The 20,755-nt window shown below is 42.0% G+C and overlaps 1 protein-coding gene across 1 annotated transcript in view; it reads left to right on the forward strand.

Annotated features, from left to right (window-relative positions):
• Positions 1–2,285: 2,285 nt before the first annotated feature.
• The window catches only part of ITGA2 (integrin subunit alpha 2), a 66,980-nt gene continuing 48,510 nt past the window's right edge, over positions 2,286–20,755 (forward strand). Inside the window, exon 1 of the mRNA XM_086629289.1 lies at positions 2,286–2,331. Within this exon, the coding sequence (XP_086485415.1) occupies positions 2,286–2,331 (46 nt within the window). The remainder of the gene's footprint in view (positions 2,332–20,755) is intronic.

Here is a 20,755-nt window from a genome sequence, read left to right on the forward strand (position 1 = left end):
AAATATGGTTTTCTATAATATGCAATACACAGTTCAGGTTTACATGAGAAGGTTCTTATCAAATGCCTTGTAATATATATAAAATAGAAGTATTAATCTAAGGGAATATTGTTAAAGAATACAATAATTCTCACAGCATTTATTCTCTTATGACCTATTCTTTGTAGATACAGACAAATGTTGGTCTGAGAAGCAACACACTGGGAGACAGCCTTTGTGTGTGAGAAACTTTTTCAACATTGTGTCTGGATGAGGAAGAAAGTTTCATATCCTTAGGGTGTATTTATAATTAGAATGATGTAACTGAATCAAAGACATTGTTTCTTAGGAAACTGAGACATCTTACTCTGTGGAGGTTATTTTAGGGTGGTGCAGAGGGGGATTCTAGGTTTATTTCATCTGTTAAGAAACCATTTTTCTCTCTGCTGTGATTTTTTTTTTGTTTTTGTTATTGTCCTTTCATTAGTATTCATTTAATTAGTGTTTTTCTTCTTCCTCATGAAAGTATAGATTTTCCTCCTCATCCCAGAACTGCACACATATTGCTACACTCAGCACAGACGGGAAGAAAAGTGACTAGAGCTGCTCTCTCTGCCCATCACCATTTGCATGCTGGTCACTGGGTTGTACTTGGTAAACAAGCTGATGTTCCTGCCTTAGGTAGCTGCACCTTGAAGGGTCTATTTGCAGGGCTTCTGCGAGACCACGAAGAGGAAACCCAGGGACTACTCTGAGAGGCACATGAGTCATTTCTGCTAATAGAATCATTGAATCATAGAATGGTTAGGGTTGGAAGGGACCTCAAAGATCATCTAGTTCCAATCCCCCTGCCTGCCATGGGCAAGGAAACGCTCCACTACACCAGGATGCCCAAAGCCTCATCCTCATTCTCAACTTCAGAGTTAAGAAGTGTCCATGTGCTCACAGAGTCCATGTTCACGCATTAGGATGAGTAACATGCCTGTGCGTCCTAAAAGAGTAAATACATGAAAGAAATCAATGACGTGAGTTACACAGGGACAGGTTCCTGCTATACTTTCATCAATGATTTTAATGTCCTGGCAGAGCTTTCTTGAACTACACTATGTCCATAAAGAACCAATATCCAGATAAATACCTGCTGAACAACCCCACTTGTTGACAGGTTTCTTCATTTTAAATTACAATTCAGATTTAGAAAGTTAAAAAGAAATAAGAAACTAAGACAACATGTGATGTCTCAGTCTCTTATAACTCTTTTATAGCAGTCCTGAAATAAAAGCTAAGTTCAAAATTATTCAGCAGAAATCATTGCTACGAAATAGAATACATCCAATAGGAAAAGGTAGCACCACAGATTTTGGTATTCACCAGAACTGTGGAATGGAGAAAATAAGTGTTTCTCAAATACTCTGAATGTACAGTATTCCAACAGTGCTGACAAAGCTAGCTAGGCTGAAAGCTACACAGCACACAGGTATCCTACACTTTGCACTTCTTTCTAATCTCTTTGCAAATTGAAATCCTTATCTCATTATTTAGAGGCTTTGATTCACCTTGTCTCCTTGGACGTGGACCTGGCACCTAAGCCGATGCAGGCAGCATTTTGCATAGGCAATACATCCTCACCATCGTTGCCAACTTCGGCTCAGTTGTGTGGAAAGGCTCCTGGATGCTGTCGTACTCCTGCATAGCTGAGGGCATATTCTGCAGGAATTTCATTTAAAGGAGAAGATACATGCCATTAAACGTGCCATTTAATACTCGAGGAAGACAGCCACTCTACGCTGTTCCATAAATCCGCGTTTTACCACGATTCTCCATTTTTCTGACTTCAAAACTGGGGAAGTGGCATCCCCACCCCTCCAAAGCGTTGTCTCAGGGTACCCCGGGCCGAGGCGGCCGTTCCTGCCGTGCCTCGCTCCGCAGCCCTCCTTTCGGCGCAGCACCGGGCAGCGGGCACGCAGCCCTGGGCAGCGCCGGCCGGGGCGACCGCGGGTGACTCTTCTAGGGTCTGAAACCGGGCGAGAACCGAGGAGGACATCTTGGCTGCAGACTCTGCAAGGGACCGCCGGGACCCCGCCGGCGAGCACGGCGGGCGCGGGGGGCGGGGAGCTGCCTTCAGGCCGCTCCGCGCCCGCGGCGCGCAGGGGGCGTGGAGGAGAAGGAGGAAGAGGAGGAGGAGAAGGGGTATTTCGGGGCGGCGAGGAGCAGGTGGCGCTCAGTGTCGCGCTGGGAAGCGGTCACCTCGGGAGCGGCACCGGCCCGGCCTCCGCACCGCACCGCACACCGCACCGCGCCGCGCCATGGGCTCCGCGGGCGCGGCGCTGCCGCCGCTGCTCCTCGCTCTGGGTAGGTCGGTCTCCCCGCTCCGGGTAGGGGTCCCCGCGCTGAGAAGGTCTCCCTGTTTCGAGTGGGGCTCCCCGGGGGGAGGGGTGCGGGGCGGGGGGCGCAGGGGCGGCCTCCGGCTGCGGCCGCCGCCTCTCACCGCGGCGCCGGGGACGGGGCAGAGCCGTGTGCGGTGAGCGCCCGGCTGCGAGCGCCTCTGTGGTTTCTGGGCCAGAAGCGTGTGTGGCTGTGGCTGTGCGTGGAGTGCGATGCATCGGCGGCGTTTTTAAAGCGGGTTACACTCCTGAACTGCTGGATCGGCATGGAGACTCAGCTTCCCGCAAAATGGAGTGTGTGCGCGCTGCGGGGTGGGGGGAGAGGGAATGGGTGCAGTTTGATGTGTGAATTACCGTGATTATGCCTTTTTAAAAGGTAAAATGATATTCTCATTGTGGATGCTGTTCCTAATTTGCAAGAGTCTTCTAGGTCTGTTCCCACCCTGTTGGGCAGATGTTGCTCCCTGGAAAAGGACAGGGAAACTTGAACCATCTCCTCCTTCTCTTGGCTGACTAAATTACCATTACATATATTTTCCTGGGAACTATAAGCCATCATATTCACTTGCCATGAGCGAATTCCCAAGCACTTCCAGAGTTTTAATATTAATTTATACTCTCACAAACTCTTAATTAGCAAGTCACTGAAGAAGCAACATAAAAATGAGTTTTCACTGATGAGCTGTTCCAACTTGTTCTTTTAGTAAGCATGGCTAACACTGTGGTGGAATGTGCGGCTGCAGGGTATGAAATCAAATACAAAAATATTAACCTGTGATGATATATGGTATATAAACAACCTGGTAGTTTTTTTTTTTTTTAAAAAAAAAAGAAAAACTCTTAAAAGTATCAATGGGCAAAACTTTCACTCTGCGCTTTTCCTTAATCCATCCTTTATTCTGCTGGTTACAGTCACTGCACACCAGGACCATTAACATGCCCTGTGATTCATGGGGTCTTAGGACTTGCGAAGGTTTGTAGAGTGGTGCTGAAAGAAAATAAGGCCTGATTGGGAGAGGAGGATTCCCCCAGCAATGAGACGGACAGAAGTGGGATAGGTCTACTTTGTTCAGGCGCTATCCATGATTTGTCGTTATTTATACAGTTGAAAGCTGTTATAATTTTGATTTCTGATGTGTCGTGTTTGATGTTAGTGGATGTAATTGCTGAGTTAATAGTCGCTTAGGCCTTACTGATCCTGTAGAAGCAGCAGGGAAAAGAAAGTTTCAGGACAGGTGCAGTTTCCTGGAGTGATTTGAAGTTCCGCTGTGATGGTACTGTTGTAGCTTTCCTATAATCGTTTTCAAATTGTTTGAATTCTGATGAACTGGTTTACTTTCAAAGGCAATATTCTTGAATTTAATTGAGCTAGCTTAGCTAATTAGTCAGTACTTCAAGAAAATATTCCAAGTTTATTTTAAACTTGATTTTATGTCAGTGTATTCACTTCTGAATTATCAGCTGTATTAAATGGACCACATAGGAGTATTTCTTTGTTGTGTCTCCAGATTCAACTAAAAGTAATGCAATGGTTAGTAAAGGTGTGGGTTATTCATTGTTGATGTGTAATTTGGTGTTTGGAAAATCGTTAAGAACTTTGTACATGCTACAAGAAGAAAGGAATTGAACTACCATTTTGATAATACGACTCTACTACCAACCTTGTTACTCGTTGACCAAAAAGCATAGCATACAGAAGTAGATTTGTTAAGAGGAATAACAACAAGTGGAGGGCTTAATAGGGCGACCTGTACAACGAAGCCTGATGCTTTCTGTTGTAACACACTGCTCTTAGCTGCTTATAGGTTTGCAGCATCGAGTTCTTTAAATTTACATTTTAAGCATCCATTTTTTTCCTTATCCTGTTCTTAAAAATTGGAGCCAAAATAGCCCAGCTATTTCTGAGAGTGAGGCCAGTGGAAAATGCAGTAGCTTTCCTGGGCTCAATTCTGCTAACATTTTCTTTGGAAAGCTCTAGTGTCCTCGTGCTTCAGAGGAGATATTTGAAATTTGTCAGGAAGGTGCTATTTGCACCGTCTTGAAAATCTACCTAAATTTGACCAAATAACAAATCTTTGGAAAACTGTGGTCCTCTGGAAAGAAATACATTTCTGTCAGCTTGATTCTAAGATAAATTCTCTTCATCCTTGATGTAGAGCTTGGTCAGTTTTCCTCTGCTATTGAGGTTGTTAATGGGGTGTAGCTGTTTCTGTGTGAGGTCTAGATCTCCACCTGCACTCCCTCTCTTGTGTTCTCATGTTATTTGGTATTTTTACAGCAATCTGTTGTTGTTTGAGGCACTCTGCTTTCCAGTTTGCTTCTGGATCCTGGTCCGCTGGTTGTCCATACCACATGCAGTTAGCTAATTCCTGGGCTCTGAGTGAGTCAGACTGTTCTCCCTTTTATGAGAATCACTTCAGAGTCAATTCTCAAGTCATAGTCTTGGAAGGCTATGCCTAGTGGATGAAATCAAATTTAATGTGGCCTCACCTATACTATCTCAGCAGCCCTTCATTCAAGCCCACCACGCACCTTCCTCCAGCAACCCAGGATGTGAATGATATAACTCTGACGCATCCTTAAAATCCCCACTTTGTGAAGCACAAATCCTTCACACTATTTAACTCTGAAGTGAAAAAATCTCAGCTAAATAAGGGTTATGCCTTTTGGGCCACAGGTGTACCACTTGAGGACTGCTAGTCTTCAGGCCTCCCTGTGGGACCCTGCAGCCTGGAGAAGAAAGCAGCCCTATCTGAAATTGGGAAGGGGGGTGGGTCTCTGAAACTTTGGATAGAATCCAGAGTTTCCAAGTGTAACCCTTTTTCTGTTTGGTACATATCTGACCATTGCTGATGAAAAACATCCTATTGTCCTGGGTCCTTGATGGCAATGGGCTGTAGAGGTGTATAGAGAGATAGGAGAGAACTCCACTAACATAGCCTTTTTCTTCAGATCACTTTTGTTTAAACTGGGATCAAAGTTGTGATAAAAGAACAGAGTTTAACATGCTAAAGTTAGGAAGTGCCTGAAATAAGTTAGCAACCGGAATTTGTCCCTTCTACATATCAACGCATCATGCTGTCACTGCCTGTGGATGGGGGAAGGTACTGTGATCAGAGCAGAGGATGAGACTCCTGACTTGCTTAGTTTTGAAATTATAAGGTGCTTTGTGAATGAGGAGGAAAGGTATGATGAAGAGAAAGGAATATTGGGGTTTTTTCCCTTGCAAAATTGCATTCTTTCTCTCCCTTTTTGTCACAAAAGCCGAGTGCATTTTCAGGCGAGTCGTTTAAATCAAATCTTTGACATGTGGTTGGAGCTTTTGTGTTCCTCTCTTTCTCTTTGCTCAGCCAGGGGTTCTCAAAACTGAAGCTGCGTTTTCACGATCTGGTTAAGCTGACCTGAATGTGCGGCTGACGCTGCAAGGACATTTTGTCCACTCCTGATTGCGTGTTCCCACCAGTTTCCCTGTGCTACCACGGGGGCTTGGTCTGGGGAACAGGTCAGGGACCCATTTGCCTGAATAACTTTTTCCCTTTTTGGGGCCAGGTTGGTTTTGGAGATGAGCTAAACTGATCCTGTTCACTTCAGCAATTTTTTAAGTGTTAGCGCTGGCATAAGGGACAGTCAGAACTCGTGGCCAGAGGAGGGAGGGAAGCTGGAAAAGTGCCTTTCACTAGTAGCCAGCACTTCCACTGGCTTGTGCTGGTTGTGAAAGTGCATCTTGACATGCAAAGCTGCTGTCTATTCACAGCTGTGAATGAAGTCAATGGAAATTGTATTTTGAATGTGCCAAGTATTCTGAAAAAATAAAGTTTTAGCTATATCACTAAATATCCAAAAGCAGTAAGTACTTTTGACCTTAAACTTTTTTTTTTCTTTTGTAATGAGGCTAAGGATGATCTCTCATTGCACTTGAGTGTTGAAAAATAAATTCTTTGTCACTTGTAAATACTTATATCCCTATGGTCAAGATACGTAGAGATGAATACACAGGAAGCTGCTAATTCATAAGGTTAAAATAGTATACATAAAAAGCACAAGACCACAGGCAGCAAGGACTACACAGATAACTGTATAGCAAGTGAAAATTGCAGATTTGGTGCAATAAATGAAGCCAGAAGTCCAGGTGAAAATGCAGTGTATGATCATAACACACGTGCACACGCACCAACTTAACGCTCTACAAACCATCTTAATTTCTGTCATTCTCTCTCTATGTGATCATGTTTTATTACCTTGCTGGTTTATTATCGTAGTTGTGAGTGATGTTAATGTTAAAAGTAATTCTAAAATCTGGAGATTCTTAGAAACCAAACATGAACTCTTCTTAAACTAAAACTTTCTTCAGTATTTGCTACTTTAAGAGTGTTTTTCAGGTACTAGGAGTGTTATTATATATTATTTTTGGAGTTTTGCCTTTCACAGCATTGCGCACTGAAGTAAGGCTTCATTCATGCTGTATTACAGGGCTTGTATTTTGTACAAATGATGTTTATTTTAGAAAGCATACAAGGTATTGCCATCACACTCCTAAACACATTAACAGTTAATATTTATTTGTGCATAATTTGGGCAAAATCAACACGAGACCTTACTAACAAGTTTTAACTGTGTGCTGTCTGGCTCTGAAAAAATTTTTGATTTTTTCTTTTTTGATTCAGTGACACAGAATTTTCATTTAAGAAGTCAAAGAAGTAAAAGGACAGATACTCCTTAGTTTTATTGTGTTTCTTAGCCACTATATAAATGTTATTCATTGTGGTCTTTCTTCGCTGTTGTTAATTTTGAGTGAATGAAAGTGGGTTTTGCATGTGCTTCATGTAATGTATTTTCGTGAGGGCTAATAACTGGAACTGCCAATCTAACAGCTTAATGTCGTAACAGCTGAATGTGAATAAAATATTTTACTTTAGGGTTAGTGCAGGTAAAAGGGAGTTTGTACATCTTCAGACAAGTAAAGCAAGTCATTTTCCCCGGCAGAAATCTTGGGCAGTCTCTATCCAGTGTTGTTATTTTCATTTAAAGGTTTCCTTTGTTAGGCTCTGTGCAGGCTGGTTCCCATTTCCATGGTGACCATGCCGAAATGCAGACGGGACACAGGCTGGATTCTCATCGGCGTAGCCATGCACTTGCATACCAACACATGTTATCTGCTTGGCTTAGGACATTTCCATTAGCAGTTTTAATGTTTAGGACTTCTTTTTCACATAGTGATCTCTGGCCCTGTGATACAGCACTGTGTTAGGATTTCAGACCCTGTACAGCGAGACAAAGCAAGTTGATAAGCACATTTTTGTGTAAATAAATAGGCTGTACTGTTCCCATTCAAATTAGTCAAGGACATCAGAGAACTGTCTCAGCCTTGGCTTTCATTTCTGTTAAAAAAGATAGCTGAGAAGGATTTTTATTTATAAACCTTTAGGTGAAAGACCGACATGTATCTGTGCTAAATAGTTATATGAACATACCCCCTTCTCAAGGCACTGATAAAAGGATAATAAAAATAAATGAATGTGAATTACACGGGATAAATGATACCTTCTGTCTATATTAGCTGAGTGTGAGTGTGTATCCCTGTAAAGCAATATGCAATAATGTTCTTCCTGTTCACGCTGCACTCATTTTCTGGAGGTGGAGAATACTAAAGGCATCTAGTGGAGTCAACATAAGCTATGTGAATGTTTCCATCGCTTCCAAATCAGGATGGGAGTTCTCAAATACCAAATAAACTCAATATTCTGAGTGCTAGTAATTGTTACTTTGAATAAGTCCCCAAAAAGCATTTCAGGATCTTCACAGGACTAAGTTATTTTTATTTTCTCTCAGAGGTGCTTGTTCTTTAAAAATCTAATAAGACTTGCATATTATTCAGGACTTAAAAGAGGCATTATAGAGGCAAAGAAGTGAGATCAACACAGGCTTTTTGAATGCAGAAGGAGCAAAGACATTTTGTGTATAACCGAATGGCATCTGCATGGTTGAATGTCACACATGATGAATGTCACGGATTCTTTTGTCCCTTTCAAATTACTGATAGACAGGGTGAAGGGCTTGGAAGTTATGCACAGCCCTGGTGGAACTCTCTTGCCTTATTGCTGATTTATTTTGCCCTTTGAATCCTGCTTCCCAGTTCCTTTATTTCATACAGGATATTTTTTTAATCACGCAAATCTCCTTGGCCAATACAGTCAGTGATTTCTGAAGAAAAGACAATAAAGAAATCTTGAGGAAAAATACTGTTAATAACGCACTTCTGTAAGGGAGTGTTTTGCACAGTGGAAATACCAAGGAAATAATGGAGTTTGGGGTTGTGGTGGGGAAAGATTGAACTGGGGTTTTGCCTTTTATCTATCTACTGATGTGTCTATGTGCCTGCCTAGCCCTCTATCTCAGATATAAGTGACTCTTAAGCAAGAAAGCTGGCAGCAGTTGATGCTGCGCTAAGGCTGGGACATAAAGCTGTGTGTATAAGACTGCACATGCCCAGGCTGCCAGACCCACTGGGTCACCCAGTTAATAACTGCCTCAGCCAACTGCAAGATCAGGCTTCTTATCTGAAGGAGGAATAGCCGAGCTGTGCTTGACTCACGAGCTTAGTGCGGCGATGGATGCCATTATGAGAAGTTGTCAACCCTGCACTTCTTTTGGGGTGTGCTTGTCCCATGCTGTGTGCTGCCTGGAGTAGGGCAACTGCCCGCAGGTGAACTGGCTGGGTTAGCTGACAGGGTGTCTGCCTTTTCCACATGCACAGCAGACACTTCTCGTAGCTTCTCTGTTCTTGTGACTGTTGTGTTCATGTCTCCCTTCGAGTGCGAAAGCACACCAGGTAAGAAATTGTACTTCATTACCTAATCTGCTAAAACAACAGATCAGTATGTTACTGGACTTTAAGCTTAAATTTACACTTCGTTGTTCCCTTTCTATTACGTAAATGTCTACGTAGGTGTCCAAATCAGGGCAACCTGTGTCAAGAGTAAGCGACCTGGTTTCTTAATAGCAACATGCCACAATAAGGAAAGGAAAACAGAAGAATCCCCTGTCTGAAGCAGAAGCAAGTGGGGTATCTTGTCCCTGGGCAACCAGTGTGTTCTAGATGATTAACAAATATCATTGCAATGGAGGGTGTGTGACTCAAATGTTTCTGTGCCTGTATCCTTATTTGCGTTTTCTATTTCAGAAGAATGGTAATTGCTAACTGAAAAAGGCACAAAATTTTATTAGTTTTTCATAGATTCTACTTTCTTAACTGTAATTTCTAATGAGACAATAAGAATAGCGCTCTAATAACGAACATGAGAGCAATTTAATCCAGTATTCCTACTGCGTAGTATAAAATTTAGTTATCTTTATGTATGGTACTTCAGATTCACGTAGAACTGATTGGATTTATAGATATTAAACTCAGATTTAGCTGAAATTTCTCAAATGAGAATTTAGCTAACTTTTCCTAAATGGGAAAAATTTAAGTGTCATGACACTTTGTCTAACTATGCCCACTAAAGACAATTCCTGTTTAAATATGCTGAAATACCTATAGGCCAAATTCAGAAGAGCAGAAATGACTGAAAATGAAGTAACTCTCTTACTATGATTGGCAAAGCAATAAACAGCGAAAAAAATCCAGCAGCACTACTTGGATAGTAGTCCTTCAGTAGCTCTGCTAATAATAGTCATCCATTTGACTCTAGCCAAATATCCTTTCATTTCACTCTCTCTCTCTTTTTGTTGTTTTTGTTTTCTCTTCCAAACTGTCCAAAGACAGTTCATCACATTGAACAGTAAAAAAATACTTTAAGAGTCTCGGGAGTTGTCTGTCTGAGAAGGTTACATCTACAATGCACTTCACTTCTCCGAAGACAAAAAGCAACTGTTCTGCTTTTGTGGAAGCAAGTATTATCTCCAGAAAACTCTTCTTAAATGTGCATGAGCCCTGCTCTCTGATCCCAAAATGTACAATGGCTGCATTTTACAAAAAAAGATAACTTCTTTCCAAACTCTGAGTAGAGATAGCCAGTCAGCCACCTGACCACAGGTGTCTGGATACGCCGGACTCTGGTGTGCAGGCCAAGGGCTAGGAGAGTGCACACTGCAGCCCTGCTTCGCCTGAAACCCAGTTCCCCTGCCTCAGAGTGCAGTTAGGTGCCTTGAGACATTTAGCTGCTTTTAAAGTGCATGAAAAATATTTGCTTGCAGGGCAGGAAGACTCCTGCAGTTAAGCAGTGAGTCGAGAGGAGTGTTTGAACTCCATCCTTCTCAGGCACCTGCATGAGGTGCCTCCTTACCCTGAGGTCAAGGGTGGGGAACAATTTTGGGAGGTAGGCGTCTAGTTCAGCTTTTTTTCTAGAAGTAGCTGCCTGAGAAGTGATGGTAATAGTCACCTGGGAAACGAGGGCTTAGTTCTCCCTTGAGGCTCATGGTGATGTAGACTCACTTCTCAAACTTTTCCAGAAGTGTCTTTGCTACCAAGCAATAAAGTAGAGAAGCGCTTTCTACCTTTGCTACCAAAACCAGGTCTCAGCTTATCCCAGGATGCGTATTCATGTTTGCAGGCAGACAAGCAAAGACACATCTTGCCTGTGGCCTAACGTCTGGGGCACTTAGCTGAGAGAGAGGAATTCTGAGTTGGCCTTTTTGGACAGCTCTTTCAATTCACATTTGGTAAATAGGCAGTGCATGAAAAGAAGTTATTTATCTATTTAGTTAAGTCGTTTAATTATTTAGAGCAGAAATTATTTCATCAGGAAGCATTCATCGCCTCTGGCTGTGCTATCAGAGTGTATCTAGGGTAGGATACCTTGTTCTTGGGCAGGGGTGCCTCTACACCTGTATCATATTCTAAATTTTAATGTGACTTTGTGCTATGAAACCTAGGTGACAGATAATTTTAAGTTCATTCTGGGTTAGGCAGCTACTGGAGTCTGGGCTTCTTGGGTTGTTTTCCTGATTGTAATGAGCCTAAATTTTGCCTAGGTCCTATCTGGTGCCACAATCGATCATTTTGGTATGCATTAAGGAGGAATTTCAGGTGAGTGAGTGAGACCACCTACCTACCATTCAGGCTGCCAAGCCGTCAGCTCCCTTTACAATCAGGGGGGAGAAATAGTTGTTAAGTCTGCTATAGGAAAACAAAAGTTCTGATAATAGCTCTTCCAACTATTGTGTTATATATCCTGTGGTGGTTTGGAGGTTTTCTTGTTGCAGGAAGCTGATGTAGCAAACTTTTTACAGCTGAGGCTGGTCTTGTTTCGGGGCCTGTCTGTGTACAGCACAGAAAGCTGAGCTCCCACCTAGCTCTTGTGAAGCTGTGAGGGAGGAACAGGGTCCTGGAATCGATGTCCTGAACAGTGTGATGGCCGAGTTGCTCTCTGCCACTGCAGCCCGCACGCTGCAGGCTGCGACACTGGAGCGGCAGAGGGATCGATGGGGATGGCGAGTCTCTCAGACTTTTTCTAATTTAGCCTTTTCAGGTGACGTTTAACGATGATATAATATAATACGATACACTAGTACGTTATAATACACTGAAATTTTCATATAGCCTGGAGTGCAGTATGGGTGGGGAAATACAGATGCCTTTGGTTGCTTTCCCATCTTCTTCGTACCTGTGTGCAATCATGCATTTTCGTCTGTGTATAAACATGTTTTCTTAGCAGCTGAGACAACGAATAGGGTATAGAGATAGCAGTCGCATCGGTTTCAGTGTGATGACATGCATTTCCTCTGTTGGAGTCGTTAACGTGGCTCATACTTCCCTGACTATATTTGGAAATACTGCTGGTTTGAAAAAAGGGTCAACAACTGATAACATGGGCACAAGGGAAGAGAATTTGCTGGTGTGAAATGCCACTTGAAAAGTCAATTTTTATCATAGGGAAGCACATGAAGTGTTTTTTATCGTCATTACTTGTGAAGCCAGTGACCTAACTGCATATATAACATGCATGAGTGTACAGCTTGTTAGCCTCATGTACTTTTAATCTCTTTGTGGTATTGTTTAGAACAAATTGTCGTACTCTAAGGTCAAAGTTGAAACAATCCTGTTTGTTGTACCAAAATAAAAGAACAGAAAAACTGCAGGTCATATTAAAAAGATGCAATTCACATTAATTTTCTGTAAAAGAAAGTTTGTCCCACTGAACTTAATGATGGAAACATGCTGGAGTAATAAATTTGAGTAGGCTTGAATACTTAGTATCTTTATTAAAAACACACAGGAAGTTGTCAGTCTTGCAGGAACGGCTCTTAAGCATTACTTTGGTGAATCGGTTCTTGTGTATACAGTAGGTTGTTGAGATTTCTTAACTCCAAATGAAGAGCAACTTATTCGTCTGCTCTGGGAGCCAAGGAAGGCAATGAGTGGGCCACAAATAGAGAGTTATCAAGAGAAAGGCAAGTCTTTTGGAGTAACTAATGCAGTCGTGGCTAAATTTAATGAGATCTCTTATTCTGCAACAGTGCCAGAACAGTAAAATAGACAGCACCTAGTCATGTTGTCCATGTTGAAAAGTTCTCTCCAACTTTTCATTGACACATATGTGTGTCATCTCATGTTTGGGTTGCTTTTATACCAGGTTTTTGGTAACTTTTCGGTGCAGCTTCTTGGATCATAAACAGTTGTAATTGAAAGGCAGCCTCAGGCTTTCACACACTCGGAGGCTTTCAGGCTAGAAGCTGACCTACATCCAGGAAGAAGCGGTCGGCCAACTAAGCCAAGAAAACTTGCTGGAGGGAGGGAGAGGGGGGGAGGAAGAGGGGAGGGAGGGAGGATTTGTTACTAAATGAGGCATTGTTTTTCTTTCTCTGGGTGGGTTTTGGTTGGGTTTTTTGTGGCCTGTAATTTATTTCAACACTAAATGTTATAATCTCTGTTAATAATTAAATTGTTTGAGATATTGTAGCTGATGTGAAGAAAACATTGGTCTCAAGATAAAAGAAATTAAAACAAATAGATGAAGCGGTAAAATGAAGACTTGCCTTTTAAGGCTTCTGTAAACACAATGAAATACCAACAAAGTAGTTGAAGTGAGGATTATAAAATACTTATAGTACAAAAAATCCAGTGTCTTGCCAATCACATTCTTTGCTCCTTTCGATTCCTGTTAGAGGTTCACGTTGTTTTTATTTAGAGGGTTGTTCTCAATAACATATCTGTTCCATTTAAAATAAAAACAGATTAACTGTGATTATACACTTGCTGTTTCAGTACATGAGCTGAAGATACCTACTTGCCTTTTTAAGTTTATACTGATGAGGTTGTGCATGTTGAAGAAAAAAAATAAAAAAAGCAGAGAAGTAAATATATAGGAGAAAACTAATAGGAAAATATTTTTCACTTACATTGACCATATTGGGTAAAGGTTAATATACCTTTCCAGATAGAATTATAAGCAGTCTTCTATTTTCCCTGTGTAAAGTGAGTTGGATTCCACGTAGCCCTGACCAAGTATATACTAGATATGTGAAAAAGGTGTTTTATATTTATTCTCATTTACAGAAAAGCCTCAAATGGTGCAACCAGTATAGAATTAATTGTTTTACATTAAAAGAACTTGATTTGATGACATTATCTATGCATGAAGCCAATACGGTGAAGCAGATCAGGCTGAAGACTAATATGTTAGAAAAAAAAAAAAAAAAAAGTTCATTTTTGGTTCATTTTGGGCAGATTTGCTCCCTGAACAAGCTCATTTCAGGGAGAATTGCTCGGTGGCTTCTGAAAGCTACAGTGAAGAATATCTGTGCTGCAGTTCAATAGAATAAAGTAACTACATGCTGCTTGTTTTATTCTTTGTGTATTCACAGTCTTGTCAATAAAACCTTTAAAACACAGTGTATTATGAAAGCTGGTCAAATTACGAGTTGTTTGTTCTGTAAGAATAGTTGACTAATTCCAGTTGGATTATTGCTCTGGTAACATAGGTTCTGCATAATAAGGGAGTAACTTTACTCTGACACCAAAATGTTGTTGCCTTTTAATAAAAAGCAGTAAAGTAACACTAAATATATTTAATATGAAGCAAATACTACTTGACTGCCCTCTTTCATAACTTTATTACTTTCCCTTCCTGCCTTCCTTCCACCTTCTGCCTGATATTTCAAGGACAGTAGGTGATTATAGTGTGAACGGTATCTGTAGGTGCCTGTACTCCTCTGCTAACTTTGGAACCCGTGAGCCAATTTCAGCAAATTTTTGTAGAGGGGTGAAAAAAATAACCAGTTGGGTGTTGGAGTGAGACAAAAGCACCTTTACAAGTTTCCTGACAACTAAGGAGATCCAGTGTGACCTTCCCAATACAAAACACCAGAAAATCCACCCCAAAGTGAGCCCTTAGAAATGCTTCAGTCATGGAGAAAGCTTGAGCTGAAGCGCACAATCCAGCGTGAGATGAAGCCAGGCGGAAACCAAGAGTTACGAATTCTCTCATCCCTCCCACTCCTTTCTTTTTCTCTGCCCTCAGTGGGGTCTGACAGGATTCAGGACCCTGCCGAATTTTGTCCTTTGGAGGAAGAAATCTTTGAGACCAAGGGGAAGATTTTCTTTGTGGAATTTTTAGTGACTGTCTTGGAGCAGATTAACATAAAGGGCAAAGTAAAGCCGCCTTCTGGAAAGAATAGATGCTTTAAAAAACGCTAGCTTGGGTAATTAAGGCAATGTTGACTGTACGCGTTTTACTGGCTGCCAATCTAGGAAACTGCTTCAGGAAGCAGACAATAATCCGGTAGGATTTTCTTGATAGTTTTTTCCAAAACAATTCATGGACTAAATAACCCATGGAAGAATGCGCGTAATACTATCTCGGTTTTACCATACTGCCAGGTCAATGCCTTGCTCTTCTTTAGTGACTACGTGCTTACCCCTTCCACTCCCACGTCCCGCAGCGTGCCGATGACTTTGGGTTTGTCAGGGTGTGCTGCCCTGTTGGAGACAGCACAAGGGGCAGCTGTTGTAGCTGTGGCCATGACGCCAAGCAGAGGGGAGCTGCCCGCAGGGTTTCTTTCTGTTCCCTCTTGTGGCATCGTTACAGGTGTTGACGCTGGCTCACAAAGAGAAATGGTCGCTTAGCTGGGTTATATAACAAACTTTTTCTATTTTGTAGCTATTGGTTGTTCAAAGAAGCGATCACCATACCGTTAAGTAAAAAAGGTGATGAAATTTCCTTCGCCGTAAAGTTTCCTGCTGGCAAGGTTAACACTAGGAAAAGTTAAAAGTAACGCTTATCGTGAGGTGGATCGTTACAGACTCAGTGGTCAAATTGCATTGTGTCTTCTTTTTTCTTTATATTGTGATCGTTAGACCTGTTTGATGCAAGCTATAAATAACAGCAGCAGTGAATGCCTCTGTTTGACTGGATGTTTTAATGAAAGATAACACTTGGCATAACTGTATGACTATGGGATTCCGTCATATATTGCCGTCTTAAATTGAAGCATCACCTGTGCGATGTAGTATAAAGAGATTGAAAATTCTGGTTTACTATTTAGGCTGAAAACAAAATGACACGTTTATTATGAGACTTATGACACAAAACGCAGACTAATAATATTTTTAGTGTATTTAAACTTTTAAAAACTTATTTCACAAACTAAGTAAGCAAACACACAAAATCTGATTTCATTTTTTCTCATCCAAATAAAGTGGTTTTTTTTCTTATACTGATTAATCTGAATAAGGAGTTACAATCAGACAACTATTACAGTCATGACATTAAACGACTGATTATTCGAGATACGTTTTCTGCTTGCTCACTTTAAGCTGTGAGCTTTACTTACAAAATCAAAACAATTATGAACTGGGTGTACTTAATATGAGCTATTACTTCAATAAACTTGCTTCAGCTTGTACTTCAATGACAGCAAACAGAAGGCATTATAGCCATCATTAGACATGTCATTTATAGTTACGGAAGAATTCCCACATGTTCAGGCTTAAAGGTGCACAGTCAGAACATGTATTGTTTTTCATCCTACTAGAAGCAAGAAAATGGTGATGCAGAAGTATAAAAGCAGCTATACTTCTACACTGCAGCTCCTGTGGTATGCACTGCAATAATGCAGTTGCTGAAATATGGGAATTCCCACCCGCCCCGCCTTCCCCCCCGCAAAAAAAAAAAAAAAAAACAACAAGCCCACAAACATGCAAAGGGATAGTGGAGTTTACTGGAAAGCTTACAGTTCCTTTTATGCCCTTATGATTTTTTTTCTAACTTTTCTTGTCCGAAGCTTTATGTTAGGAGCTACTCTACTCAAAGAATCTGTCTTCTTTAAACCAAAATGCCCCCTGCCCAGTCAGCAGAAAGGAACTGCTGCTTTTGAAGTCTTCAGAGAGGCCTTCAGAAGCTTTCAGCTTGTATCTGGCTTCCTTTGTTCCTCGCAGTCTGTTTGTTTGACTGTAAATAAAGTGCCATTTACAGACAGAAGTTAGGAAGTGGATTTTTACTTGCCCGACTAATCTCTCATCATGATCGTTAGGTCACAAAGTAGAAGTCTGTAACCAAAAGCTATTAAAATCCAGATAGTGAATTAGTTTTGTTTATTTCAAGATTCTTAAATTATCAAAGTTCATTGCCTGAAGGCAGCAACAGATGCTGAATCTTCCCAGCCTAGAATATACAGTACTTTGAATTTAGATGCTTCAATGATTGGCACCCTTTTACTGACTAAGATACCCTCTTATTCTGGCACAGGCTTAAAATAGGTTTGAAGCAAACTTAGCATTTTTTCATTTTTTTGGCTATAATGCTTGAATTTCTTGTTCTGAATACTGTATTTAGATAGATGTACAAAATGGATAAAAGATGTCCTTATAGTGTTAGCACTATTTAAGATGGAGGAAAATGGCAGGAAAATGCCTAGTATATTATTGCAAGTATAGACTTGTTAGATCCAAACCAAGTCAGATTTGTGTGGAGTAGATCTAAAAATCAAAAACCTGCTAATGATTATAAAAATGTGGAATTTAAAATGACTGTGATTGAATTTATACTGAAACTGTGGTTCACTTGATAATGTTTGTGGTGAGACAGAGTGTATTTGCCAGCTTTTCTACTTTGATTTTGCAAAGCAGTCAAGAGTGAAAGGCAAAGCTGATCCATAAGAATATTGCAGATGACATCATGTCTTCAGAGGCAGGGTTTCTGGTTGGTTTTTTGCTCTTCTTCTTTTCACTGCCCATGACTGGCTGCCTGGCTAGAAAGTGAGGATGACAGAGGCAGTTTTACAAAGAGACTTGTGCTCTGGCAGATACTTTTTCCCATTATTTCATGTAGAAATTCTTACCTTCAAAGAGCGCTGCTCTGATGCTGCCGTAGTGCAAATGTTTAAAAAGAATAAAATCAAGCCCAGTGGTAAATGGGAAAGACGAGTGAAGTGGTTCAGTAAGGAGATGGAAGGAGATGCTGGGAGAAATAAAGAGCATTGCTTCCATAAGCTGTGAGGAGGCCCAAAGAAGCTGCAAGGAGCTGAAGCATCCCTGGGCTGGGCCAGGCAGTGTCTTTGGTCCTTGGAGTCAGCCCCCATCTTGGAAAAAGCAGAACCACAAGAACGGCCCTGGAAGGTCCAGGGAGAGGTGCAGTACCCATGGGAAGGCAAGGGGAGAGGTGTACAGGCAACACGTAACGCAGCACATGTTGTGTTGACCCCTGTCTGACTTGTCATAGCGCCCTAAGCGCATCCCTCCAGCCTGTCCACACCACACAGCTCGGTGTCATCAGCAAACTTGCTGAGGGTGCACTCAATCCCACTGTCCATGTCACCAACAAAGATGTTAAACAGCACTGGCCCCAGTACTGACCCCTGAGGAACACCACTTATCATTGGCTTCCACTTGGACATCGAGCCATTGACTGCAACTCTTTGAGTGTGACCATCCAGCCAATTCCTTATCCACTGAGTGGTTCATCTGCCAAATCTGTGTCTTTCCAATTTAGAGAGAAGCATGTTGCATGGGACAGTGTCAAATGCTTTGCACAAGTCCAGGTAGATGACATAAGTTGCTCTTCCCTTATGCACCAACACTGTAAGCCTGTCATAGAAGGCCATCAAATTTGTCAGGCACGATTTGCCCTTAGTGAAGCCTTGTTTGCTGTAACCAAGCATCTCCTTTTTTTTCCATATGCTTTAGCATAGCTCCCAGGAGGATCTGTTCCATGATCTTGCCAGATACAGAGGTGAGACTGACTGGCCTGTAGTTCCCTGAGTCTTCTTTTTTTCCCATTTTTAAAAAGGAGATTATGCTTCCCCTTTTCCAGTCAGTGGGAACTTCACCAAACTGCCACAACTTCTCAAATATGATGCATAGCGGCTTAGCAGCTTCATCTGCCAGTTCCCTCAGGACCCGCAGATTCGTCTCATCAGGTCCCAAGGACTTGTCCACCTTCAGGTTTCTCAGATGGTCTCGGACCTGATCTTCTCCTACTGTGGGTGATTCTTCATTCTCCCAGTCCCTGCCTTTGCCTTCCATGACTTGGACTGTGCAGCTGGAGCTCTTGTCAGTGAAGACTGAAGCAAAAATTCATTGAGTACCTCTGCCTTCTCCATATCCTGGGTAACCAGGTCTCCCATTTCCTGCCAGATAGGGCACGTATTTTCCCTAGTCCTCCCTTTATCACCAATGTACCTATAGGAGTTTTTCTTGTTGCCCTTGATGTCTCTGGCCAGATTTAGTTCTATCAGGGCTTTAGCTTTCCTAACCTGATCCCTGGCTGCTTGGACAATTTCTGTGTGTTCCTCTCAGGCTACGTGTCCTTGCTTCGACCCTCTGTAGGCTTTCCTTTTGTGATTGACTTTGTCCAGGAGCTCCTTGTTCGTCCATGCGGGCCTCCTGGTGTTTTTGCCGAACTTCCTCTTTGTTGTGATGCATCGCTCCTGAGATTGGAGGAGGTGATCCTTGAATCCAAACCATTCTATGATTCTATGATTCTGTGAATCTTAGCCTACTTTCTTGGGTGCCTCTTCTCTCCAGGGCTTTCTCCCATGGTACTCTACTAAGCAGATCCCTGAAGAGGCCAAAGTCTGCTCTCCTGAACTCCAGGGCAGTGAGCTTGCTGTGTGCTCTCCTTGCTGCCCATAAGGATCTTGAAATCCACCATTTCATGGTCACTACAGCCAAGGCTGCCCTTGAACTTCACATTCCCCACCAGCTCTCCTTATTGTTGAGAACAAGGTCCAGCATAGCACCTTTCCTTGTTAGTTCCTCTGTCACTTGGAGAAGGAAGTTATCATCAATGCATTCCAAGGAACCTCCTGGATTGCTTATGACCTGCCGCATTGTCCCTGCAACAGATACTGGAGTGGCTGAGGTCCCCCATGAGCACCCGGAGTCATGAATGTGAGGCTGCTCCTATCTGTCTATAGAGGGCCTCATCCTCTGGGTCTTTGTTGTCAGGTGGCCTGTAGCAGACCCCCACTATTAATGTCCCCTGTCCCTGCTCTCCCTTCAGTCCTGACCCGTGAGCTTTCTATTGACTCCTTATCCATCCGCAGGTGGAACTCCATGCACTCCAGCTGGTCACTGACATAGAGCAACACCTCCTCCTTTTCTCCCCTTCTTGTCCTTCCTAAGGAGCCTCTATCCTTACATTCCAACACCCAATCATAGGATTCATCCCACTACATCTCCGTGATGCCAATAAGATCGTAGAAAATTATCTCTATCCCAGCCAAAACCAGCACAAAAACACAGAGTGTCTGTACACATGCTCTTCTCCGGTCTTAAATAACATGACTCAGGAAATACATTTATCTCTAAGGATGTTTCCCAAGGAACAATATTTTTAGCAAAGGGTGATTGCTTGCTTTCCAGAGGCCAGCTGTAGATAGTGGTTGTTCGAAATAACTAATATATGATTTCATGTTTTGGGTTCGTGGTAAAAAAGTAGTAACTGTGTGAGTTGTATTTAGTCTTCTGCTAGTAACATTTGTGTTTTCTATTTTGTGGGCAAAAGTACAAAATTAATTGAAACTTTTAAAATGTCATGAGCTTTGCCTGCAAACCGGTGGTTGTGATTTTGATGTTCTCACTATGATGTTATTGTTATTATTGTTATTAATATAACAGCTGAGCTACTGGGATGGGCTGTTTTATGCTGATAACCCTGTTAACCTCTTTCCCAAAGCTGGTTTTGGGACCTGGAAGAGAGTGATATCAACAGTAAGCCCTCTGCCCATCAGAACTAGAGAAATGCTTAGAATTTACGCTTACGTTTTTAAGATGACAAAGATTGGCACATCTGTCCTTAAATGTTCCCTGTTACAATGGATTGTCATAAAGTCTGCCACTTTCCCACACAATGACTCATACTAAATAACTACGGGTGAGGCATATTTTGTGTGTAGAGCAGATAGGACTCATGCTGTCTGGGCACATAGGAAGGAAGTGGAACCGTGAGGGA

Source organism: Tauraco erythrolophus, chromosome Z (assembly GCF_009769465.1).
Source record: "Tauraco erythrolophus isolate bTauEry1 chromosome Z, bTauEry1.pri, whole genome shotgun sequence".
In the NCBI taxonomy this organism is placed as follows: domain Eukaryota; kingdom Metazoa; phylum Chordata; class Aves; order Musophagiformes; family Musophagidae; genus Tauraco; species Tauraco erythrolophus.